The 27,560-nt window shown below is 39.1% G+C and overlaps 1 protein-coding gene across 2 annotated transcripts; it reads left to right on the forward strand.

Annotated features, from left to right (window-relative positions):
• Positions 1 to 1,149: 1,149 nt before the first annotated feature.
• LOC141904562 (rab11 family-interacting protein 4B-like) lies at positions 1,150 to 24,153 on the forward strand. 2 transcript variants are annotated; one of them, XM_074793162.1, is made up of 15 exons: positions 1,150 to 2,164; positions 3,006 to 3,108; positions 3,796 to 3,905; positions 4,352 to 4,521; positions 4,954 to 5,079; positions 6,784 to 6,855; positions 10,114 to 10,161; positions 13,745 to 13,768; positions 14,740 to 14,842; positions 15,230 to 15,333; positions 15,544 to 15,634; positions 16,316 to 16,585; positions 16,957 to 17,088; positions 18,092 to 18,235; positions 18,828 to 24,153. In XM_074793162.1, exons 1-15 carry the CDS (start codon positions 2,027 to 2,029, stop codon positions 18,972 to 18,974), a joined length of 1,782 nt encoding a protein of 593 aa, XP_074649263.1. In that variant the 5' UTR covers positions 1,150 to 2,026; the 3' UTR covers positions 18,975 to 24,153. The 2 variants fall into 2 exon arrangements, with proteins under 2 accessions (XP_074649263.1, XP_074649264.1); XM_074793163.1 differs by lacking the exon at positions 6,784 to 6,855.
• The last annotated feature ends 3,407 nt before the right edge of the window (positions 24,154 to 27,560 follow it).

Consider the following 27,560-nt stretch of genomic DNA (forward strand, 5'->3'; position numbering starts at 1 on the left):
CTTTCACTTTGTCCACATCAAGTTTACCACGCATTTCCTCTATTATCCCCAATAACTCACTGTGTTTAGCCTCAAGATTGTTTATCTCTGCATCAAAAGCTCTCGTTTTATCATGCCATTTTGTTGAATCGGCTAAAATAGCATTTATTTTCTTCTTCAGCTTTGTTATTTGGCCTTTGAAATTCCTCTTTTGTCGACATAATCTTTCCATCTCAATAGTCGGCGAATCTGACTGAGTCAACAATCAACGAATCTTATCAAATGACCAGTGTTTAAATTCATATAAATATAGGTCATATTCATAAACATTCGATCGAACTTGTAGATTCTGGCGATTTGTCACCAGGTTTTATATCCAGCAGAATTTGCCTGCTCCGTACCAATACAATAGCCGGTCAAATCAATTTTCCCAGCGGCCGTCCGCGACTCACTGATAAGACGGTCACGTAAATTGCAATGATCAAGTTCTTCATTCAAAATCAAACTTATCGTTTCACGAAATATCCATATCAATCTATTCCCTACCGGCGTATTTTCCAGTAATTACGGTGGAGCACAACCATAGCCACACAGCAAAATGGCAGGCGGAAACTCCCCTGTGAAAAAAATTACCGCTGCGTGATTGGAGCGCTCTGTCGCGATATGGGTTTCCTGATTTGGATATTCTCGGAGCTACCAATTCAAAACATTGAATTGCTACGTAATAAAATATAATACTTAATTATTAATCTTAATTATTTTCACTGTGGCTCATTACCATATAAGGCAATCGAAAGATTTATGTGATGCTCCCATAACGAATATGATTTTGTTTTTTAGTGAGTAACAATTTGAAATATCTGTTTTCAATTTATATTCAACGAAATGGGGTTCGAACCTAATTTTCACCTATGATACTGGATCATGGCGCGTATGACTAAGTGAATCGCCGTAAATAGAGGCGGTCCCAAACTAGATACGCTATTAGTGGTTATTTTTATCCAATTTTAGAAAACTATGACGTAAATTGCAATGAATATTAGAAATAAAATCACATACGACGGCTATTCCGTAAAACATGAAAACGAATTTCGTAAAATATAGGAAACTATATCTGACACCGGTAAGGTCATCCGGTTTATTTCCGGGTGTTCGTCGGTCGATGTTTGGGCTGTGAAAAAATCGTGAAAATCTTCGGAATTCGATATGAAAAATCGTCTTCGGCGGTGCCGCCCTTAATCCCATTAATCTCGCGAGACCTGGGCTGGATTAGCTTATAATTGCGGTGACAATGATGAGCAGCACTGCAGACTAATAAAAAATTAGACCCCTCTTCGATTCGTAGTTTGTTGACATTGTTGAATGATTTTGCGAAGGAAGACAGTCTGTGTAGTCTTAGTTAAACAGTCGACTGGCCAATTCATTAGATACGTTGTTAGTCGGTGGGATTTAAGATTGAGGATTAGTAGGAATTGAAAGGTAGGCCTAATGATTTAATAAGCCGAAGAGGAACTATATTTTTGTAATGTGTAGCCGTCGGTGTGAGGACTTCTTGGACTTGGTCGCTTATTAAGAAGTTATTTTGATTTTCGGCTACTCCACTGCCGAAAATTCTTGGTGCACTCTTTTTATTTAGATACATTCTTCTATCCATTCCTGATTAAGCTGATCCTTTCAATTAGGCTGGTGGAATATTCCAGAGTTCTGTTAGGCCTATTCGTTTAACGCGTTCGTTTAATGAAAGGTTTGCTCGGATGAACGACTTATTGAGTTGATACAGCAGGATTTTTTCGCTTGTGAATCAAATCAATTTTTAGCCGGCGCGCTGGATCTCAATAGTAGCATTAGTCCGGTTCTATCATTGAAGGTATTAGATGACTGGAACTATGTAGTCTGAATACCAGCAGACCTTAACACGACTGTGAGGGCTGTTTATGTCGCGCTGTTTTTTAGCCCTGGACTTCCGCGTACGTTGTACAGGGATAACAGCGACTACGAAATCGCGGTATTCGATCGATTGTGTTTAGGCCTATGAATCCCTGTGCCGATGGACGACATGCAAGAGAATGAAGAGAAATTAAGAGCTGTGTTCAATTTGTGCGACCCGCAAGCGAAAGGTTACGTCACCGTAGACAGTTTCCTCGAGTTGTGCAAAGAACATTTCGGCACTGAAGAAAGCGATGAGGTAAAAATTATCGATCTATTTAGATCTTTTTAAAAACCCGAAAAAGTTTAATGTCGCGGCTGCTGCCGAAATGGTAGAACAATACTGTGAATGAGTTGCATTTGAAGTGCGAAGATGAATCAATGGGAAAATTGATGTCAACGTCAAAATATTAGGCCCTATATTTCAAAATACAAGGCAACAAAAATCTTGAATATAAAAACAAATGAAAAAAAAATAACTGTGATGAATTTATGTTTAAACTAGCTATATATCCTCATAATATCTTAGAACGAATAATTTAATCACCTTAACGTGTCTTTCTCGATTTCTCAATCTCCCACACATCAACACAACCGGCTTAACCCATACGACAAGTGTTAAAAACCTCAGATCAGATCTCTATTGATCTATAGAAATTCTCGGGCTATAGAACTTTTATAGAGTGACCTACCAGGAACCACGTAATAACAAACATAGAAATAATACTAACATACTAAATACATGTATTTTTGATACTATGACCATTGTTGTGTACAGACTGTATAAAACTAAATTTAAGGAATTAGATCCCTCAAAATTTGAGTGCCATGTTAAATTCAAGGCATTATATGTCATAAAGGGCAAAATACTATTCTTAAGAGAGGATTTTGAAAAGGGTACTTTCTCTTAAGTCAGAACAGCTTTCTGTGATTAATTTGTCCTTAGAAAAGTTCTGTAAGACCTTCCGATCTTGCACCAGAGCTGCCCCTGACTGGACTGAAATTGTTGTTAATCTTCGAGTTGAAAACCAGTCAGTCCCTAGTCTAGTTTATCATGCCGGGCATAAAATTGTGAATTTCTAATTTGTTTTTACATTCAGCAAGAACTTCAGCAACTGATTAAAGTGCTCGATCCACAAAACGACTGCAAGATTTATTTCGATGATTTCTGTAAAGGTGTTCAGAAGATCGCCGAAATCCACGGTGAGTTATCAGTGAAGCCGGATAAAAAGGTTTTTCATTTTTGTACGTTTGTGCATCTGGTTTTTGAACTGAAATTTCGGGGGTCACATTACAATCGGTAATACCTCATTCTGCGTGGGGAACAGGATAATGAAAATGATGATGATGATAATAATGATATACATATATGTCGAATAAGTAATTGTATGAATCACCTGAGGATAGTTATATTTTGCGTGAGGTTGACACTAGTCAAATAAAAGAGATGTTTATGAAATCGAGTAATTCAGCGGACCCTGGATGAATTTGATCTTCAAATTTATCGAATATTGTCATATGTGACGAATCAATAAATTGCTAGGCCTATATGTAATTAATTACACACCTGTTTGTTGGGATATTTTCCGATACGTTTCATTTATCAATAGTTTGTGGAATACGAATACATTACATGTATATATTTGATGTCTTCAGTCACGATACGTTTTCCTACTAGTTACGCAAGGTGTTAACGTGATGTATCTAGGTCTTTACGGTATCTTTCTTCGAATTTCTCAAAATTTTTCTATGTTTTAGGTATTCTTCCATATGGCTTATAATAGTTTTCAGTTCATCGTCTCATTTCTTTGATTTACTTGAATATGTTAAAAGTGAATCATAGCAAAGTTTTTGTGAACTAAATTTGTTTTTGTTTGTTGTTTTTTGCAGCTCACTCGAACAGTATAAGCTCATCTCAGCGAGCGCGTCACGGTAGCGAGGAAACGTTAATCGATCAACCTCTCGGCAGTCAAGAAACTCTACTCGCGGATGATGACGGGGTATGAGTGTTACACATCCCCCACCGGCAGGGATTGGAACCTGATGGCATCGCTAGACTCAGCCACAGTAACAAAACCCTGCCTGATTACATGCGCAGGGTTTAAATGATGTCATTTTTAGCCAATCAGAAATTATGTTCTATTCTCATTCTAGCCCCAGTTATAGTAAGTTTATCTGTGAAATTTCCTTCAGCGATTATACAACGGGCAATCTGATTGGCGCGTGTACCTGCGCACCCGGTCTAGCGTGGCAGGGTTTCGTGCCGTGGCTGAGTCTAGCGATGCCATCAGGTTTTTTGAGGATGTTATTTCTTAAACTCGACAAAGATCTTAACTTAATAACTTAATGAAGCTCTATAAAAAAAGCTTTATGAAATAGATCGTAACTTTAACAAAGCTTTAATTGTTATCAGTGGACAGAAGTACGTAATTTCATTTGGTTACAGGCTCACGATACGTCACATAATACGTTCAGTGAATATGACATGTTAACAGATGAGGACAACAATATAGCAGCAAATAATTACTACAATAGAAAATACGGAGGTGTTCCGGCAGCAGTAATCCGTCCGGCATCGGATGACGAGTGTGATAGCGCCATCAGTGGTCCATCCAGGTACTACAATAGATACATTATATACGTTTTCTCTCAAAATATTCTGCCCACTGTCCAAGTCCAAGAATTCCGCTATGATTTGAACTTCAATTCCTGATCATTCGCTAACCGCCAGTTGCAACTGGTCACTCTGTGATGAATTCCCCCGATCCTTCTCCACCCAGTTCCAGCTCGTTACTCTGGTCATTCTCCAGCCATTTCCAACTGGTCACTGGTCATTTCCTCGTGGTCATTCTGCGGCCAGTTCCAACTGGTCACCCTGTTGTCAATCCCTTTGGTCATTCTATAGCCAATCATACTGTCCTATTAATAATTTGCGGTCAATTTCTCTGTTCAATTCCTCCGAGTCACACCGTAGCAGGCAATCCCTTCAGATCATTCTATTTCTTGGCGTGAGATTGAATCATCGCGATTCGTTTTGTATCGTTTCAGTCGTCGCGGTCAGTCGTCGATCACGGATGACGAAGAACATTTCGAAGGTTTTGGCGAGGACGATATTTCATCGGAAGCGTCTGATATCCCGTACGATTGTCGTCTAAAATCATCACCTCACAACAGGTTCGTTTTATCCCCATAAACAACGTTAGTTTCATCCTTATCAACAACATTCATTCTTTCAATATATCGCCATTATTTATTTCTACATGTACATCTATTCGATATGATATATTTATTATTATCTAATTTTTAAATACTGCATGGCAAGTTTGACCCGGTCTTTTTTGATTAGCGAAGCATGAAGCATTCATTACTTAGTGGCATCGGGTCATTTCGATTAATTCAGTTGGTGGCATATCCCTGCCTTCCTTTAAATACAACAGACCCCCTGTCGAAATGCGTATGCAGATTCTGTTCTAAAGTATTTTCGTGCAGTGTATTTATTTCTACTGGAGTATCAGGGGTGCACAGACTGACTGTCACATCAACCCGTAGTATAGGGCTTATAGAAGAGCACAAAAATAGTACTTAAAATTTCAATTGGCACGATTCTATTCTATTCTATTTTCACCTGACTGATGGATGAACATTAACCCATTAGCACTCAGGAATTACACTATGTAGTGTCAATAACTCCTCAGAAAATTCAAGGAAAAGTCAAGGCTTTCATATGATGTAAGATTTGATGAGATGGGCCACCAAAATCGTGTCCTTTTGGCCCCCCGATATTCATCCAAACTTACTTGGATTTGAAGTGAGCGCTCAGATGTGTCATGTTCAAACTGGAAATACTCGAGAAATTGAAATAGGAGGATGTTGATTTCAAGGACTTAGGTGTGTAGTTTATCATAAGCTATTGGATTCGAATTCCACTTTAACCATTTTCGTGCAGTATATGAAAAAAGTAACGGGCGGATTCGGGCGGCTTGAGTGCTAATGGGTTAATCTAGATAAATAAAGTTTATCAGTTTTAAATCTTAATGTAATGTGAAAATCTAGATATAGATTAGGGATCGTTTTCTGATGGTGTCATAATTCAGTTAGTTTGTATATCCAGGGACGGCGCCTCCCTTCTATATTAATGTATTCATATGTGATTTGTTCTAACAATCTAAATCTAATGGACAAATTCTTTTAACAATTCAAGTGCATTAAGTGTTACATAAAATGGTTCTAGTTTAAGTAGATGATATAACACTATGTCTACACGGGAGTTGACACCTGACAGAATATATCATGCTTATCATCGATAATCATTGCTGTCATACCGTAAAGAGGGTATTATGAAGCATCCGTATGTAATGTCTGAGAGTGATGCGTCACTGGTCTTGTCAATGCAGGATTTTGAAGAATGCTACTGGTGGCAGAGTTTTTTACTCGGACCTCTCCCCTTAACCCGGAAAAAGAAACCTCAAACCTGCTGATATGTGCGTATTAACCTGATGACGATCAGCTGGTTGAGCTGGAATTAGCTAATCATGCCCTGAGTGGTGCTTAATTGCGTTGAAGGAGAAAAGACAATTACGGATTCGAGTTGAGACTGCAGATTATTAATAAATACCGGGCTACTAAAAGTTTAGTAGAATCGTTGCATTGTCAGTAAATGTTGAATGTTATAAGGAATATGTATATAAGATGAATGATAAACTCTAAAAATTGATTTCCGGGCGCTTAATTTTGAAAATGAAAACTCTCGTGTAGACATAGAGGATGTATAACATGCACAGCGACTAGCCTCTCTATCTCTCTCTTTCTCTGATTCTATCTCTCGGCGCTCTTCGAATTTGTTACTATTATTATTTAACCTGATTTATTTCCGTTCAGTGATTGTGAAAGTCAATCTAAGCGCCGCCGAGCCGCTGCCCGGACCACTCCACGGCCACGAAGGATAAGTTGGTACATATAGAATATGTTGCTAGTTCTTTTATTTCAATCGTTCTTCAATCTCGGTCTCAGTCTTCGGCCATAGCTTTGCTTGCATCCACATTATCATTATATATACGTACGTTGGCATATTTGTTATTTGCTTTGCTTGGATTGAAAATCAAATTCCCTGCTTTTACCGGTAACATTAACCCTTTCAGTGCGTTTACACCGCAGTGCGGTGTACGAAGCAGTGATGGATTTTGCTAGTACACGGCACTGCGGTGTATTGATTTAATTAGTAATTACTAATTATCTCTCTTGAAAGATGGCAGCACCTGTGAAGGATCTGTAGTAGGCCTATCAGTAACTAACGATATACCGCACCAGGGTGTAGACGCACTATAGTGCTATTCCCATTATTCAACACACTAGGGTGGAATTTTTCAGAATTTTCAAATTATCTTCAGTACTATAGGGTATTAATAAGCCAGCACTGAAAGGGTTAATGAGAGTTTTAGTGGTCGACTTGCGACCTGATCATCTCGTAAGAACAGCGGTAGTACGCTCGTGACTGCTGATTGTCGATTCGTTTGTTGCAACGTCGTGAAATTAAGCTCAGGTCAACTACAGGTCGACTACAACTCGATCAACGCCGAGTCTCGAGGTCATGTGGCGCTTAACTTGCCGCTGGTTTGGCTAAGACGATTTGACCAGGACGTAGAAATAGAACTCGTTCTATCCTCACGCGATTCAGTGGTCAATCCGCCGCGGTCGTAAGTAAACTCATGTCGAAAAATATTCCCGATGAAAAAAATCGCAGACCGTTCCGACGAGATGATCGAGTCGTAAGTTGACCTGAGTTTAATTTTAGGCCATCGGTCACTGGTCTCTCGTCAATCCAGGGTTTGAGTCCCGGTGTTGGCAAAGCTTCATCTCTATGCCCTTTATCCGGATAAAAGAGACCTCGAACCCGCCGCTAATGATACCCTGAGTGGTGCTCGGCTGGTTCAGCGGTTTTTCGCTTAAGCAAACCCACTAGATATTACCTAGTAATGGTTAATAGAAAACAAATATGCCTATTTCGCACTGTCTGAATGGCGCTGCATGCAGAGATATGCGTGAACTTCCTAGTGTCATATCTCTTACACACAATAAAAACACAGATATTGTTGCAGTGTTTATAAAGTTACGTTATTTAGTTCATTGTTTTCCACTGCTGCGTGATGACGATGATGATGATGATGATGACAATTTTCACTTTTTGGAATTCCTCTGTTTTTCTGTATGTACTGTATTCACGCACAGTAAACTATGCACAAGTCGGGTTATTTTGAAACTAGGAAAAAACCTCCATTTGAGGTCATACATTTATTACGTACGCATTAAGGGAGGGGGAGGGGTCAGTGCAATTCCGTACTGTAATGCTTAATGTATATGAAAAAATGGCCGATTTTGCGTACAGAAGGGGAGGGGGGGTTGAAAAATTCGAATTTTATGCGTACGTAATAAATGAATGATCCCTTTTTGAGAAATTCAGATCTTTTGATTGAAAACTTGGACTTAACTCAATCTAAGTATACAGCGGCGGATCCAGCCTGTGAATTTGACTATATTCTTAAAAATCATTGCTCGGTGATATGCCAGATTCCTCCCAAAGAAAAATTTTTACTTTTCACTTCCAAGGACTGCAATACATTCACACTTTTGATGGAGGGTATTTGAAAATGAGAAGGAAAAAATACATTTTCTTTGACTTGACTAGTATTTATCCGACTTACGCATGGTTTATTGTATATCTTCCCTTAGCTGGCTACTCCATCGGTTTTTTTTTCTGTTTTGATGTGTTAAGTTAGTAGATTTGGAGGATTGTTAATCGTTTATATGACTGGTTCTGTTACTGTTAGGGCCACTCGTAAAATGTACATGTAGAGAAATTTTCAACCAAATCCATGATCGCTGTAACTAAACAGTAAATAAATCATTAGGAAACTTACGGGGAGTCTGAAGTGGAAATGTTTCTGAAATTTGAATCCCTGCGAAAGAAAATGCAACAAAGCACCCTCATCAATGATATTAGTAACGTATCCTGCATTTTTCTATTGGTCAGACATCAGGTAAAAAGAAGGGCATACATTGGGTTTCCATTTTATTTTACTCTAAAAACAGGATTTGCACTTAATGCCTATTACAGTTTTAGACCATTTCTTCGTATATATTTTTCATTTGTCGGACCTATGGTGACATCGCTGTACTATGCTATACTATACTATACTATACTATACTATACTATGCTATATGGGCGTAAGGCATTGGAGCTATGCAGTACTGATACTAGACTAGTGGTGATGTACCTTGTAATGCGGCTAGATGTCACGATTACATCATGAAATTGAAAGATATTTCCAGCCTCTGTTTATCATATGGTGATTGCTAAGCTGTGCTGGGCTTCTAATAAATTAATTGCTTACATGTATTATCATTTCCGGTTAGGGATCATTCATTAAGTCATTCCAAATATCCATGGGGGGTATTTTACTGAATGAGTGGCCGCGATCACACGAGCATTTCTGGCCCGGGCCAATTTTGCCCGACCATCGACGTCGGACCAGGTCAAATTTTTGCACGATTCAAATCATCGCGTTTGAATTGCAACTGGTTCCGGAAATGATTCACTTCGCTTTGTTTAAACATTGTTTAGTATCGAGTGAGTGATTTACGTGTGAACGCGCTCTCTAATCAGGCATGGGCCAAATTTGGCACGGGCCTGATCCGTGCCAAATCGTCGCCATGTGACTGCGGCTTTAGTGTGAGAGATGATCCGTTTATTACAAATGCAGGTGACTTAGGGCATTAGGCGCAAGAGGATCCAGTTCTATATTTCTCACTTTCGACTTCGGAGTTAAAACATTGAAAATGAATTTATCTTAACTCAGGAGTTGAAATCCAACTCACTACTGCGCAAGTTCACGCTGAGGGTGTTCAAATTTTGGCTTTTAGTACCTGTAAACCTGTACCTGTTCATCTAAGGAGGCCCGTAGAAAAAACCCTGCATGTAATGAATGGATGACCTCTCTCCCTCTCCTTACGTATAAGTGGTAAAAAAGAATCATAAATCTAGCTCACGACAAACTCTTAGTTTTTCATAAATGAACCGTTACCCGAGACCGTATTCGAAAACACGAGCAGCCTCGGATTTCGTCGGGTTGTAACTAATGTTGAACAAATGAATGAAGGCAATACTAGTTTCGTTGAAATTGAAATTCAACTCGATCACGTTTCTAATTTCAGTCCGACTGTTGGTAAAATCGCCCGATTATCGACGGCCACAACTGCAAAGTAAGTGCTCGAACCGACGTTCGAATTTGAAAATCAAATGCGTTTTGTCTAGTGTTGTTACATGAATAATACCTGTAGTTGATAGGATTCGGGTAATACTGCGATCAAAATGATGCTTGCGCTACTAATAGGTGCATTCCTGATGTAATTGATTAAAATCTCCATGTACGCGCGTCGATAGAAAAAAATAACTACCAGCGTATGAATTATCTAACATCCAACTCGGATATTATTATCGCTTTAGACAACTCAGACAAATATTCGCGGTCGAAAACGATTTGTAGGAGCGGTGTGGCCTAGCGGTTAGAGCGTTCAACTCTGGGAAGCCAGGTCGTGGGTTCGAACCCACATTGCCGTAGTGTCCTCGGGAAAGACACTTATCCTCATTGCCTCTCTCCACCCAGGAGTGAATGGGTACCTGGCCTGATAGATGACTCCTGAGCGTTTGTTAGCAGCTCGGTGTTACTTCTCCCCAGGGAGAGATGACTGTTACATGTTAGATTATAAAATTGGCCGGGGTAATAATATCGAAAAATGTAAAGCGCTCTGAGCAGCCTGGCTGGATTTAGCGCTATATAAGACGCATATTATTATTGACTCGAGCGTAGTCTTTGTAGATTGTTATTGTGCTTAAGTAATAACCTCTTTGCTTCTTCTTCCACTGTTCCCTTGATTTACATTTGACTTTATCAGAATGTTAAAAATGAACAAATTTTTTCACACTGTGGAGCCGTGACGTCCTGGTGTGTAAAGTCGTATCTTATTTTATAGAAGAATCTTATTTTATAGAAATATAGTGGAATCTCGAACATTACGATCGTTTTATATCATTTTGATTGCAAGATCATCCAGTTCTTATCTTTCGTCTTAAACCCCACTGTCCTTCTCGGGAAAAAACGTTGAACGTTCGATTGTTGTTTTGAGTAATATGTCATCCAGCTATGAAACGCGGCCTCGTTGTTTCAATGATCCACGTGCTTAGTGTTGCACTCAGTCCGGCATATTTCCAAGTGCGCCATTGGATATACGCCTTACAATATCTCTATGGTTGTAGTGCACATTTATTTGAAAATCAATCTACGTAAATCTTTGTATTTCGAAAAATCTGTTCAAGATGTGTAACACTCCACAATGAGTACGCAGTCACACTTATTATGAACGCTTTGGTTTTAACCCTTTCAGTGCGTCTACACCGCAGTGCAGTGTATAAATCGGTGCTGAATTATGCTAGTACACCGCACTGCGGTGAATTGATGTAATTAGTAATTAGCTTTTTTCTCTATTAAAGATGTCAGCACCTGCCAAACATAGTGAAATACTAGTAGGCCTAACTGACGATACACCGCGCCGTGGTTTAGACGTACTATAGTGTTATTGTTTTTATTCAACACACTGAGATGGAATTTTTCAAAATTTTCAAAATATCTCCAGCACTATAGGGTATTAATTAGTCAGCACTGAAAGGGTAAAAAAGAAATAAGACGCCCAATGTTAAGTAAAATTTTTGAATGAGGATTCTGTAATCTCTGCAAATTATGAAGGTTTTTCAAACATCGTTGAAGGAGGTGATTGAGTCATTTATGTAGTAAAAGGCCTTCAAACCGAACCGAGATATCGAATAGAGTTAACTATAGTCAGTGGTTGAGAATCTATAAATTCTCCGTAGTTAAGGCAGGATATATGAAAGTATCATCAATTCACCGTGATGATTTTGAAGACTGATTTTACTTAATAAGGGACGCTTTATTGTATAGAAAATGCGGATATACTGCGATACATTCTATTTTCCATTGATAGCATATCTCTAGGATGTACTCTGAATATTCTAGCAGTGTGTAATTGAAAGCTACCCCTTCTGATGGGTACATATGTACGTACATGTACTTCACAAATTGTAATGCTATTCATAATACTTATAAGTATCGCGTTATATTAACGATGGATATTTTTGTTTGAAATGCGATCGCGACATCTGGCCTCGAGTTTATATCGGCGCGTTGTGAAATTATTCGCGGAATTAAATTCTCGTTTCATCTGTGGCAACTTTACGCGAATTAATGCGTCGATTAAACGTATAAAAACGGTTCAAGGCTTCGTACGTGTTCAGTGCTTCATCTGAGAGGTGAACAATACACATGTCTGAGACGCCCGGCCGTGCCTTCCAATTTTTAATGTATTACAACGTGACAATAACAATACATATATATATATATATATATAAATATATATATATATATATATATATATATATATATATATATTCAATCAATTAATTCGGATTTGGAAATCATCAAACAGTTGAATAGAAACTTTAGTCTATAAAGATCTTGTTTGAAATCCCATTCATTTTTCATTTGATGAATTTTATAATGATTTTGATGATAAAAGTTGTCCTTGTAATCGAGATTGCTGCGATACGTCTGATGGTAATCAGATAATGATAGGACCTTGTCAGTCACCACACTGACCAAACTTGCAAACTTAGCCTCTAGAACTCGGTGGTCTAGTGGTTAGGCGCTGGGCCTGTAAATGCAAGCCCCGGGTTCAAATCTCGGCGGGGGTAGCGTTAGGGTTATGGGTACTATAAAGAAGAATGGTTGTGATGGGGAACATTTTTTTGCACGTTTATTCTGCTCAGAAATTTTTTTAATCCGCGCTTATGGAGCAACTGTTCAGGACTACTGATGAACATACGGACAAGTTCACAGTTTTCGCTGATGGAATATGTGAGTCCGTCATCATGACGTGAATCATGAGTCAAATGCAAATTGTCATAATTATCACTGCGGTGAAAAGTATTTCACTCGTAATTTGCATACGTCAAAATCGTACACGATTGTTTGTCGTTTACAAACATACAGCATTGTGTATTCGTATACTGTATGTAAATAGAGAATCTGATTTCGTTTACGGAAACGATGTTTGCTCGAATTGAAGAACTGGTAACTCCCATTCGGATTGAGATACTGAAAAACCACGGAGATTGCGCGGATTTATCCGCGGTCGTTTTGATATTTTACTGAAAAGAATTGATCGTCGATTAGTCAAGTCCCATTTGAGACCACTGAATGCACTGTACAAATTTTTCTGTAATATTTGGCGAAGTCACCGTAGTTCGCTGACTGACTAAACCGGGGCGAATTGAACAATCTTTTGATTTTTGTTTACTTAGTCCAGCAGGGCCCAGTATCACGAAAAAGTTTAAGCCTAAAACGGTTAAGTTTGAATTGTTGTCCTCATTGAAGATATGAAGTAACCAATAGCGATTACACCAAGAATTTGAGTTAAACGTTTTTGTGAAACTGGGCCCAGTGATTTAAAAATATGCTTTACTCATGAACATGAGCAGTAATGAGTTATAGATTTACCCCACTGTCAGTGAGTGTTGGTAAGGGGCAGTTCATTAAGTGCTAAGGTACACATTCAAACCACCCTCCCAGGATTGGAACCCAATTTCTTACCCCTTCCCTCCATGGATGTGTACTAACGCAACTTAATGAATCGCTTCTTTAGTCATTTCAAGCTATCACTCTTTCACCTCAAATCTCGTTTTGCTTACGTTTTCTATTTGCACATTTTTCAGGCCCCCAGCTCATCCTAACAAAGGGTAAGTGAGTGTTAGACCTTGAACGCTTTCTAATTTTTCACTAACCGCGAACGATCGGCTTAATTCAGATCAGTTCGGGATAGTGAGGGACTATCGAAATGTTAACCAGAGACAGAGGAAAAAACTGGATAAATTTCATCGCTCCTGAAATGATCCAGGTTAAGCAGGTTTTACCTTGTTTAAAATACATTACATGTGTATGTGCATATATGTAAAAACATTGATTGATATTTTGAAAAAAAAAACATGAATAATTCAGAAGGAAATTGTTGGACATAAACCGAGCTCAAACCTCCGCACCCATTGCTGGTATTTATACGTGTCCCCCACCCGGTCGCTTGCTGGTGATTGTACGCGTCCCCCACCGGGTCACCTGCTGGTGATTGTACACGTCCCCCACCCGGTCGCCTGCTGGTGATTGAACACGTCCCCCACCCGGTCGCCTGCTGGTGATTGTACACGTCCCCCACCCGGTCGCCTGCTGGTGTTTGTACGCGTCCCCCACCCGGTCGCCTGCTGGTGATTGTACGCGTCCCCCCGGTTGCCTGCTGGTGATTGTACACGTCCCCCACCGGGTCACCTGCTGGTGATTGTACACGTCCCCCACCCGGTCGCCTGCTGGTGTTTGTACGCGTCCCCCACCCGGTCGCCTGCTGGTGTTTGTACGCGTCCCCCACCCGGTCGCCTGCTGGTGTTTGTACACGTCCCCCACCCGGTCGCCTGCTGGTGTTTGTACACGTCCCCCACCCGGTCGCCTGCTGGTGATTGTACGCGTCCCCCACCCGGTCGCCTGCTGGTGTTTGTACGCGTCCCCCACCCGGTCGCCTGCTGGTGTTTGTACACGTCCCCCACCCGGTCGCCTGCTGGTGTTTGTACGCGTCCCCCACCTGGTCTGCCTGCTGGTGATGTCTATTTGATTATTATTTAGCACTAATTGAGTCAGTCAGTATTTACTGTTTCTTTGTTTTCAGTAATTTATTCCGCCCAGCGTCGAGTAACAACAGTCGTCGTAGCAGTCTTTCAGAAGAAGTGTTTGACGATATTGATTGTAATTTTCTCCAGTTGAATGATAAGGTATGTGAAAAAGATTCAGACTCATCCCACCTTACTGTATAGGCTATATCCAGGGACTCAACTACATGTATTTGCCAATTGAGTTAACATAGGGCCGAGTTGTGACTTTGATTTAAGACCAATCTAAGGCCACTTAGGTTCTATACCAAATCTAACACGATATGACCAGCTTTGATATTGGATATGGCTTTTGGACCCATGAAGGTGCACCTCGACTGAGAGTCGAGTTAAAACTTTCGTTTAGCCGAAAAGATTGTCATTTGTACATTTTGTTCTTTTATCTAATCATATTTACGACTCGTAATTTGGTAATACATGTAGTGTATTGATGAATCCAGATTTAGGAATAGACTAATATTTTCATTCCTGGTTTATTATTATTTACAGGTGAAACGATTGGAGCAACAATTAGAAGGATTGAGCAATACGCAAACGAAGTCCGATGATCGACACGTTCGACTGAAAGAAGAAAACTTGTTTCTCGAAGACAGGTATGACAACTTGCGTCGAGATCCTTACTCAAACCCGAGTAACGTTCTCTATTGTATCATCTCCTATAATTTGTCACTTACCGTACCTGTATATATTCATTTGATACATATGGAACTTCGTAATTGTACGATGGTATTTGTCTACGAAAAGAGACTGTGAAACTGCTCACGTTTTTTAAATGCCTTTTTGTTGAATGGTTTTTGTTACAGGGTTCACGTTCTCGAAGAGAGTTTAATGGATATACAATCAAAAGCTAAAGATAACCTCGAAATGGAACAGAAAAAACATCGGGACTACATCGTAAGTGTTCTGATAGTTAATGCATGAAGAAGGCGGTCGGGCAAATTTGAATCCTTGGTTTACTACAGTAGACTGCGCCTCAGCCTCAGATCTACAGTCGACTGTGGTGCATTCCTCAGATCTTTTGGGACCAATAAATTCGCTTTGAGGTACATTAATTCCGGGGCAGTCGGAGCAGGGATTGGTCATTATCACGATGAATTGGAGTAAGAAAATTGGAAAAGTATTGTCCGGAGCACGTGATAATCCGAGGAAATCGACTGCAGGGTAAACGCAGTCTACTGGACATAGGCCTAACCAATTAACCCTTTCGCTCCCGGATAGTTGTGCACGTCTTGTACCAGGTGCATGTGTGTGTTGATGCCTATACAGGAACTAGAATGAAAGTAGACAGTCTTCTGCTAATCAATAAACACCTACGTACGGCAAAGTAGTGCGCTGTGCTGTGCTGCAATAGCACACTTTTACAGGTCATATACAGCTGGCTGAAATTTTTATACAATGGGTAAAATTTTGGTCGCAATGATATACAATCGGCAAAATTTTGGTCGCAATTTTATATAAGAGGCAAAATTTTGGTCACAATTGTATACAATAGGCAAAATTTTATTCGCAATTGTATACAATAGGCAAAATTTTGGTCGCAATTGTATACAATAGGCAAAATTTCGGTCTTTGTAGGACAAACAAGAACGTCTCCTAAACCGAGAAATTGAAGGGCTAACGTTGCGTTTACATTCCGTCGAAAATGAATACCTCGGTCTGAAAGACGAGGCGCCCAGGTTACAAGCCGAGCTGGAAATACTGCGTCGCGACAAGAAACGCTTGGAGGAAAAGTTGTCCGAATCGCAGGACATGTTGAAAGTAACGGCGACTGATTACGAAACTCTACAAGACGAATTCAAACAACAAGCCGTTAATTTCGAGCGAGAACGTGAGCTCAACGCTGAGGTAAGAGCTGATCGCAGATGTGCGTTTCGCTAATTGTCTAAACATCATACAGTGTTCTCTACAGGATGAGGGGCGGCCACCCCCTTTTGATTTTCACATCCACCCCTTATGAAAGATCATCTGCCCCCCAACCAGAGTGGATATCATTATTCTTTCAATTTGGATAATTGCTTTGAAATATATTGAGCTGATGTGAAAAAAGAAGATTACACCAAAATTTAGCTTCATTTTCTTTTTTGGGAGTTTGAAAGCCTTGCTAGTTCAACAGCCACGATGTCCTACACTTAACAATGTTTGCAGCCTCCCAAAAATTCCAGTATATAAAAGAACACTAACGTAGGTTTTATGAATATTTTGTATTCTCTTTTTAGTTGTTGGACGAATTGAGTAAAGAATTAGATGATTTACGTCGATTCCGCAACGAGGCTGGTGGTCGAAGCCGCAGCGCTAGCGTAACCAGCGTTTATAAAGATCTCGAATCAGAAATGCAAAAATTAAGACAGGTAAACTCCTACAGCAAATGCCAATCCTGCTGAGATAAGTTCGCCTAATGATGCACTGATTGGCGCTCAGCGAGTATAGGGATGAAAAAATAATAATCCCGATTACAAAGATTCCATACTAACAATGTGACGACTTTCAGCGCATCTATACCGCAGTGCAGTGCATAAAGCGGTGATTGACTTTGCTTGTACATCGCACTGTGGTGTATTGATGTTATTAGTAATTAGTTTTTATCTCTATTGTAAGATGGCAACACCTGTCAAACATAACATAATTAGTATGTTATCAAAAAAAACTATTTTTGTTACATTGAATATATTTCATTATAATTTTTTGTGTTCCCTCTTATACCTCCCGCGAGGGGTTTGAGAGTTAAAAGAATCGAATTGAATTGAGATCATAGTAACGAATGATGCACCGCACCTTGATGAACTGTAGATGAACTAAAGTGGTATGCCCGTCATACAATAGACTTGGGTGGAATTTTTTTTAAATTTTCAAATATCTCCAGCCCATGAGTGCTTAAGCAGCCCGTATCCGCTCGACACTTTTTTCGTATACTGCGCAAAAACAGTTATAGTGGGATTCAAACCCAAAAGCCTATGATAAACTAGACACCCAAGTCCTCAAAATACCGTACAGAAATCAATATCCCCCTGTTTCAATTTCTCAAGTGTCTAAAGTATGAACATGACAGCTGAGCAGCGGTCTTCAAATCCAAGTAAGTTTGGATGAATTTCAGTGGCCAGAAGGACATGATTTATGGTGGCCCACCTCATCAAATCTTACATCATATGAAAGCTTCGACAATTTACTACAAATAACGCGAACTTGTAATGCATGGAAATAAACAGCGAATGAGCTATTCGGTATCGTGATAAACTTGGATTTTACCTTGAATTTTCTGAGGAGTAATTGACAATACGTAGTGAAATTCCTGAGTGCTAATGGGTTAATTAGTTGACAGTGAAAGGGTTTTAATGATATGTCTGTTTTTTGTAGGAGAATATCACGTTACGTGAACAGAACGAAGATTTACACGGAACGTTAATGAACAATCACGTCGAAGAGGGAAGAACACTGCTGCATAGCGATAAAACTGCTAAATCATTCGCGCAAGAGATGGATGAAATGACTCGTGATCAGGTTCGTTGTTGCTGTCACGATGTATCAGTAGTATCTGTCTGGTATTATGTCGGTTACTCGGGGTGCTAACACATCAGGAAACATTAGGGAATTCTGGATGTATTTTTCCCCTGCAGGGAAAATCGGGGAATACCGACTTGCTCTTTTCTCGATGATTAGGAAAATTCAGGGTTTGTAACACAGTCCTTGAAAGTCATAGAAAGTCATGGAATGGGTATGGGTCAATTCAAGGCCCTGAAAGTCACGGAATGGCCTCTAGAATCCTGGAATCGTGGTCATGGTCCTTGAATGGCATCTGCCTTACCACACGAATACTATTTCAAAGCTTTTGGTCACTACATTACATCAGATCATTGTATTGTTAGGTCCGATAATTTATCTCAACTTCAATAAAAACAATGATTCTGGTCAAAAGGTCCTTTTGATGAGAAACAGCCCCCACTGAGCATATATCGTATCATTTAATATATAATCAGGGACGTTATGGGTCAGGGAAAATCATTGTATTCCTGCATCAGAGAATTTTGGGTTCCCTGATTTGTGAGAAACCTGATAATGGCGTATGCGTGATTGTAAATGATTGTTTTTTCAGATAATGGAAGCTCTGATCGAACAACGCGAGGTGAATTTCAAACTGCGCGAATACATCGATCGTATCATACTGACGATCGTCGAGAAAAATCCGTCGCTTCTCGAGATCACGAACCGCCGTACGCCGGGCCTCACTAAAACCTCCTGACTAGCCGCCAAGCACAACGACTTACGCCAGATCGCTGACGAGTTCAGGGCGAACTTCAAGTGACAATCGCTGTTATAAAAATGAACGCGTGCGCATGAGACGACAATCTATTCGTTCGAAAAACGGTTTAACGTGGACGAGGATTTTAAAAAACGGTTAAACGTGATTTGGATTGGATTCTGATAAACGCTGTGCTGTGCAATACAAGTGATATAATGATTATTCTATGCATTACAATTGAGCGCGTTTTATCCTGAACGGGATTTCAATCAAATTCACATATTATGAACACATTCGCTGCTGACTAGGGATTATCGTGTCGTTTCCGGTTCTGCCGTCATCGCAATTACCTAGGGTTATCTCGTAGATCCAGTTCTGTCATCATTGCTACGGGTTATCTCGTAGTTCCAGTTCAGCCATTATTGCCGCGACAAGTTATCTCGTTATTCCAGTTTTGCCATCATTACTACGGGTAATCTCATAGCTGACCCTTTTTATTCACTGTTAGCTACGTATTTGCACTCTGGCACAAGGGAATGACACAGTTCTTGGCTGGCAATGTGAACGAACTCAACTTCATTCCCAATGCTCATTGGTCAATTTTAAACAATGTTGCGACGATCTAGCTAAGTCGTAGGGGGCAGCACTATATTACCATGGTTACAGTGGTAAGTGTTCATGATCCACCTTCTGTAAACATAAAAAAAGTATGTAGAAAATCCTGTTACACAACCGGGTTTCTCAAATGGGATTGTTTTAATTTCACCGCGGTCCTGAATGATCCGCATGATTAAGAGCACGGTCTACTATAATGCCGGAAATCTAGCCCAAATAATGAATCCTGCCAGCCGGACGTAGAAATCGTCGGGGATTTTTCTTATGAAAATGTGATACGAATTCGTCCAATAATGAAAGTTCGAAAATATGCGAATAAAGAACTTTGAAAAGTTAAAATTTTATCACATGAGGCATATCATTTATAGCGTCCCGATTATTCTTAATTGTTAAATTATCATCGTTATATTATATACATAATTATTAATTGATTTATATTTATATTCAAAACATATCATAGCAGTGATTTCGATGACGATTTTAGAACCTTTAATTCCAGTGTGAAAATTTATATCATTCCATATGAGTCTATTGCTTTAGAATGCGCGTTTATGAATCTTTTATTCGCTATTAGCTGAATAGACGTTTTAATTGTTTATCATTCCTGGGAAATAGCCTCTAGAAAAAGCTATTCTTTTATTCGAAATCGTAGAATTAAGCCCCCTAGTCGCCCTAGCTGATTTCTGTTTAGATTTAGTCGTGTTTTGAGTCGAGCAAGTCTTTACTACATTTTACAGTTAGTATACCGGTTAGGGCTTGTGGGCGTGCTCTCTTCACATCCAGTTATCACTCAGCTCGGCTAAACCTCTCTCAAGTTGGTGAATTTTGCTTGGAATTTATTTGGGAAAAAGTTTTTCTCGGTCAAATCTGAGATATTAATAGGCTAAGACAGAGAATACTGTATAAGTTGGCTCTGGTTTAGATATTGCGCTGAAATCTAGTTCATAATATGAACACCGGGGTGAATCTGTAATTCATGTCAATTGTATTCTACCAGCAAAAATGTTGATCTACATCATTTGCAGCGATAGTGTTAATATCAAACTGGTCAACTCAAAAGTCAGCTTAAAGTTGTCCTTGGTTAGAGTTGACAAGTAAATAGTTGATGCAGTGACAGTTAAAACTGCATTTTTACCATCTGATAGTTAACTTAAACCAACTTTTCAGCACCTAGGCCTGTCTTGCCATAATTTAGCTCCCCCTTGGTTAACTACCGGTATACACTTAAATACTGTCTTGTCTATAAAGACTTGGTGATTTAAAACAAATGAATCAACTTGAACAATCAGCTAGGTGTCGTCTCACGGGTTGCCGATTGTATCTGGGCTAATTAGAACATTTTAAATATAACCATTAGTAGTATTAGTATAGTTCGGAGTAAAAGCTCCCTCCTTGAAAACATATCGTTTTTCTTCTACTTTTCATCCCAGCAGCAGCTGAAGACGATGTATCGAAATAGAATTATTTTTATCTAAAAAATCTCATGAAATGTTTTATGTTTTACTCGTACTATGTTTTAATCTGTGCTGAGAAAACCTTTACGCATGATTTTTGGTAATGTAGAACGTCGATGCTTCAGTATCCGTTCGGTTTATTAGACGCTTTACGCCTGGTTTATCTCCGAAATTGAATCTATTGATTTGTTTTATGAAGAGAAGAGAGAGAATGTTGTGGGCAAAATCTCAATATCGGAATTCATGCGTTAAAAAAGTTTTCTTGATGAGGTGTTCGGGGTCGATGAATGATAGAGAGTTCATGTGAGGCAGTACTGCCCAGCCCCTGAACTGTAACTCATTTTCTGTATTCCTGAGAAATATAGATTCGATTGGTTTCGCGTGTTAAGATACGAGAAACTCGTTACTGAAGCTCTAAATTACTGTTCAACTTGAACAGGAATGGGAAAGGTCTTACCGAGGGTCTAACCTCCTTGATTACTGATTGATGTACCGGTTAATTTCAGCTTTTTTTCTACTGAAAACATACATTCCAAATTTCTGTCCTGTGAATGTATTCGAGGTATATGAAATATTGGGTGGTGATGCTGTGAGAATTGCTGCAGACCAGCTGTTATACTGGATTCAGTTCCACAGTTTTGAGTAAGAGTTAACTCCGAGTTAAGAATAGTTCATTTTCAATGAGTTAACTCAGAGTCAAATTTTAACTCACAACTGTGGAACTGGCTCCTGATGATCGGTCAGGGCCAGTTGCTCAAATGTTGGTTAACTGGTGGATAAATACCGCAGTAACAATGAACTTTTAATTGTCACCATTTCAACTATCCAGTGGTTAACTCTCTACTCAGCTTTTGAGTAACTGCCACCCCTGTTTGGTTACTGAAGCTTTAATGTTTATATACAATAACCTGCAGTTCGATAGTTCTCTGATTCTCTAATCTTGAATTCAATAGTGAACTCTATTATATAACTCTTAACTCACGACTATTGAATCGGATCCATATCTCAGCGTAATATTTAAAGGTCACTGGCAGCTTGATTGGTGAAATTCCTATTTTACAGTTAAATAGAACTTGGCATTTCTTGATATGTTTTAACTAAATTATTTTGGTGAAGCTCCTAAATAAGAAGACAGTTAGATGTGTTTTAAGCTGCCAGTGACCATAAATGATAGATTGTTATATAGATATCCTCAGTGTTCTGTTTCCTCGCATGAGTGGCAATTATTGCATCGTTGATTTTCTGATATGACAATTTGTTCACTCAGGTGCATTTAACATGCAAAGCCTTGTGTTTGTAATGGTGAATTATGTAGAATTGTAGGATTGAATTTGAAGCCACTCAGCGATATACCGGGTACATTCAAACGCGTTAAATGCGGATATCAATTTTCATCGACCTATACACATGTGAATTACGATGTTCAATCCATTTTTCATTACGAACCAGATTCAACCAGATGATACGCAGATGAAGTAGGTTGTTAAAACGGGTATCAATCTGCAGCCTGAACCCACCCGTTCAAATATTCAATAATTACCATGCCAATTTTTGATCATTAAGACTGTCTAAGTAGGACTTCAGCCCTTACCAATCAACTATAAACACTAAATATTAGACATTTTATGAGCTAACTCGTCACTTCAGTGAACGCCATGACTTCCCTAACCATGGCGAATGGGTGTAGTGATAGATCCAGGCTGCAGATCGATATTTGGCTTTAGAGATGTTTTCGTTTGATTTTTACATGTCTTCTTGTAAATAGTATTCAATGAATGTCGTCATTCCATCCAATTGATTCCAGCCAAACTCGCGTGCTATGGCATTTCGTCTGTATTTTGATTATAGATCTATTTATTTAATATATCGTAACGGAAAAAATGTTTTTTCGACAAACGGTTTAACGAATCGAAAAACAGTCAAATGTTTTGTTTGATGTAGTACATTCCAGGTGAGCACTAGACTTTATCGCACTAGTTGTATCGTATAGGGTTTGCTATCTTTTGAGTTGTTAAGCACGTTTAAACTTTTGTATGTGACGTCATAGTTTGTTTGTTAACCAGTGCTGAAGACTTGCCATATATGATATACAGTACACATCGTTTAATTCGGATCATTTGGGACTGGAAAATTTCTTCGGAATTAAAGGAAATCCGAATTATGTCCTCTCATTTGAATAGAAATAACCTAGCGTTGACTAGAATTTTAGTCCGAAATAAGTGAAAATCCGAATTGAATTGATCCGAATCAAACGAGTTGTATTGTAACAACTGAATAAAATCAGGTTTCGGTTTTATAGACTGGTGTTCACTTAAACCAGGGGGGTTAACTCAACTCATAGCAAATTGAGTTAATAAAGCCCTGAGTATAAGTCAACACCAATCTATAAAACCGACCACAGGGTACAAACTTCAAGGATCTGGCTTCTTGGATCCAGTGCCACAGTTATGAGTTAGAGTTAACACTGAGTTAAAATGAGTTCATTTTCATGAGTCAAATCTTAACTCACAACCGTGGAACTGGGTCTAGATCACTTATCAATATCCATTATGGCCTAGCCATGTGGAAAAAGCATACGGCTGTAAGAACTCTTTATATGGTGCACCGATTAACTTATATAGCCACAATTACACGAGCATTTTTGTCTCGAAACAACTCTTCACACGGGGCCCGACCAAATTTTCGCATGGGACAAATCAATGCGCGTGAATTGCTGCTGGTTCCGGAAGTGACTCACTTCACTTAGTTTAAGCATTGTTTAGTATCGAGTGAGTGATTTACTTGTGAATGCGCTCTCTAATTAGGCGCGGGCCAAATTTGGCTCAGGCCTGTTCCGTGTGATCGTGGCTTATGTTTAATGTGGATTTCTCATAATCTGGATTAATTTCATTTGTTCCTAATGATTTGAGCTGAGTCTACTGTGACATTCAACTTTCCATTCATCCTGTATTGACAGAGAAAACAAGTTGCTTTACTATCAAACGTAGACACAGCTGTGGATGTAAATATCTATATTTTCCAACACAATTCAGGACAAGTGAAATATGATTAAGATCTTTATGAAATAGATCTGCTTGAACCACCACCAACATTGATCATATGAAAATTGCCTTGTATAATAAAATATGTTTTATACTGTAAAATAAAGTTTGATTTGTTGTTGGTTTTGCACTCATTAGACATACAAGTTTACTGTGGCAAGTGAATATCAAGAATCCCTGCTTTCATAGAACAATTTATAGTATCCTTTATGATTCTGCATTACTGAATACCTGTATTACTTTCATCCCATACCCCTCCCCCAGCAAGTAGTTTACAAACCTTTCCCCTATAACCAGTTATCACAAGTTTTTATGAGTCCATACTCTCCATTGTCAATCTATCGTTGTTATAGGTAATTTTGAAGAAAGCCTGGAACAACACCCTATTAACAGCCATTCACCACTAGTAGGTCATATAGGGATCACATTGCCCCTCAACCAGCAGGCCTGTGGGCAGGGGCGGATCCAGGAGGGTTCTGGAATACCGTTGAGCTTTTTCTGTGCCCCTTAATCCATGGATTTGACGTAAAAGTGACCTCATTTGGCACAGTTCAGCCTAGTACGTGCCCCTGAAAACCGCAAGTTTGATGTTAAGTGCCCTTTTTTGCCGTGATTTGACATAGAAAGTGCCCTCCCCCATAATAGCGAGTGCCCTTGGAACCCCCTCGAGATAGGGCCCTGGATCCGCCACAGGTGGGGTAGTAGTGTCATCTCCATTGTCCATCCAAGAGAATAATGCCCCCATCATGCAGTCAAGAGTTTTTTGAGTAGAGCCTTCGTATTTATGTGGAAATGTCGAGTACAATCCCTATCAGTAATGGTTGTATTGCTGATGACTGACCGGTGGTGGCTATATTGGATTCTAACACTGTTTCATTAGGTCAAAATATGATACCAGTACTGCAAACCATTTAATCTTCATCCATTTACGTGAAACCGAACCCTCGAGTTTGGCCATGTCATAGGTTGCGATGAACGATAACATAATTCATTCAGTTATAATCAATAAGTTTATTTTGTTATTACTTCATTTTATACACGATACTTTATGAAAGTACCTTCTTTTAATTTTGTAATGTTAGTATTTTATACTATTACCACATAGGAGGTAATATAATAACTGACAGATCGTATCCACACCTTACTGATATATCAGCATATATACATACATACCGATATAACGGTACCAGTATATACCTTTACACTACAAAAAAACGGAATTGCATTGTTTCAAGATTCTTAAAATGCTACGTGACGAACACACATGCTTTATGATAATATACACTATTCAACTTAGTGATCAGCTACTTTTTCCAGTTTCCAAGCAGTCCCATCGTCACTATCCAGGGTTTGATAGCCTCCTGCCGAAGCTCACGCCAGTACAAACCCCGGCCGCAGACCTTTTATTGGTCTATTACACCAACCAGGGTTCGTGTTGGCGTGAACTTCGTCAAGAAGCCATCAAACCCTGGCAAGCGATGTTAGCAAAGTCCACGATTTAACTGCAGCCTCATTTTGCTCTTGTATAGAGGTGCTGGACATAACATCATAGTTTCTTTGCCCATTGGTGCTGAAGACTTGCCGTGAACAACCACTGGATTTCACAAATTTCACATTAGTCACTTATCGTGTTAGATCACCAATATGGCATAGTCTTGCGGAAAGAGTGCATTGCTGAACACTTTCATAGCCAATTATGGTAAAACTAATCTTAAGATTTAAGACTAATTTATAATTCTTCAAGTCACGAGGTGAATCAGTGTGGAGACCAACATTGGATACAATCATCTACCGTAATTATTTACACGGAGAGGTCACTGAATAGAATACGATTTTGGTTCATTTATTCAAAACTGGGTTTCACGACATAATTTTAGTTTGTTACGACTTGTGGAATTCATCCCAGGATAGATCAGACATGAAAAGCCCTAATTGGCACGTTTATTTTGCGGGATACAAACTTATAGCGCCGCCATTGTCAACAAAAATGTTTGTCGTGCTAACCCAGTTTTATACTGGCCTGAAACATCGGATATTTCACTGATTGTCATTCAGAATTTCCATACATCACAACATTTATAGATTCTACAGAATTCTAATGAAGAACTACGCAAATATACCGTAAACACCTGACTCAAATCAATTCAGTTTGAAATCAATGATTTTGCGCGTTTTAGGGGCCGATCCAGGAGGAAGGGTCTTATGAGGTTCCTGTAAGTGAAATGGTTCTGAAGCTACCTGTTTGATACCGGTAATTCTAATGACAGCGTATGCTCAATTGATACTCTAATGCGAAGTTCAAAAGTCGAGTTGAAAGTTTTTGAGTCAGGGGGAGACACAAGAGAGTTACTGGAAAATGAATATAAGATAAGTTGAAAATTACGAGCTGGATAGTTTATCGATCTTATTTCCAGGGGTGGGTTGAGACCAGTCTAACCTTCAACCCGGGAGTTTAAGTCAGTTGACAATGAATTGAGTTAAAACTAGTCCATGAAACATGAAATTTTTAGCCTGGGCCAAATTCGGCCTGACCAAAAACGTCAGACCAGGCTCAAGCCACGTTTGCGTGGGACAAATAATTGTGTTTGAATTGCAACTGGCTCTGAAAATGACTCCCTTTGCTTTGTTAAGCATTGTTTAGTATGAAGTGAGTGGTCTGCGCATGAACGCATCTAATCAGGCACGGGCCAAATTTGGCATGGGCCTGATCCGGGCAAAATCATCCCCGTGTGATCGTGGCTTCAGGTATTCTAAGTATTTTGTTGATTATTCGGGATTCTTTAAAGGAAATAAGTTACATGAATAAGGAAATGAATAAGATCCACTGAAAATACCAACCGAAGGCATAGATTGTAAGAGTAAACATGTGGAGAGAGAAGTCTAGGAATGTAGAAATAACTACCGAAGAAAATCAACAAAAAATATAGTCAGGGCGTCTTATACGACTGATAGTGAGGCTTTCGATAAATAAGAAATTTTAAGAAAAATAAAAAATTCACATCTAATTATATCTCACTACATACATTGAATATAACACAATACTGATGATGTTTGATAATTATGATAATAATAATAATAATAATAATAATAATAATAATAATGGTCATAATCGTAAAATCATAAAAACACAACCTAACATAACATTTGATTCCGATACACAGACGACATTTATACTGTGAGCAAAAAATGTTCTTTACTTTTTTTAATTCTATACCAACACAACTAAAGGTTTATACAATACAATATCAATTTCACTGCGTTACTTTAGGAGACACGTTGGCTGCTAGCTTGATAATACAGTGCTGCCCCCTAGTTCCATACGAATATATTTGTAGGTTGGCACTGGAGTTGTTACATAGTCAGCCTTAGCTCCGAATTGACCATTGAGCATTAGAGTATGATGCAAGCCAATCAGGAACTGTGTCATTCATTCCCTTGTGCCGAAGTGCAAATTTCTAACTGTAAATATGAAGAAT

Source organism: Tubulanus polymorphus, chromosome 4 (genome assembly GCF_964204645.1).
Source record: "Tubulanus polymorphus chromosome 4, tnTubPoly1.2, whole genome shotgun sequence".
Lineage (NCBI taxonomy): Eukaryota > Metazoa > Nemertea > Palaeonemertea > Tubulaniformes > Tubulanidae > Tubulanus > Tubulanus polymorphus.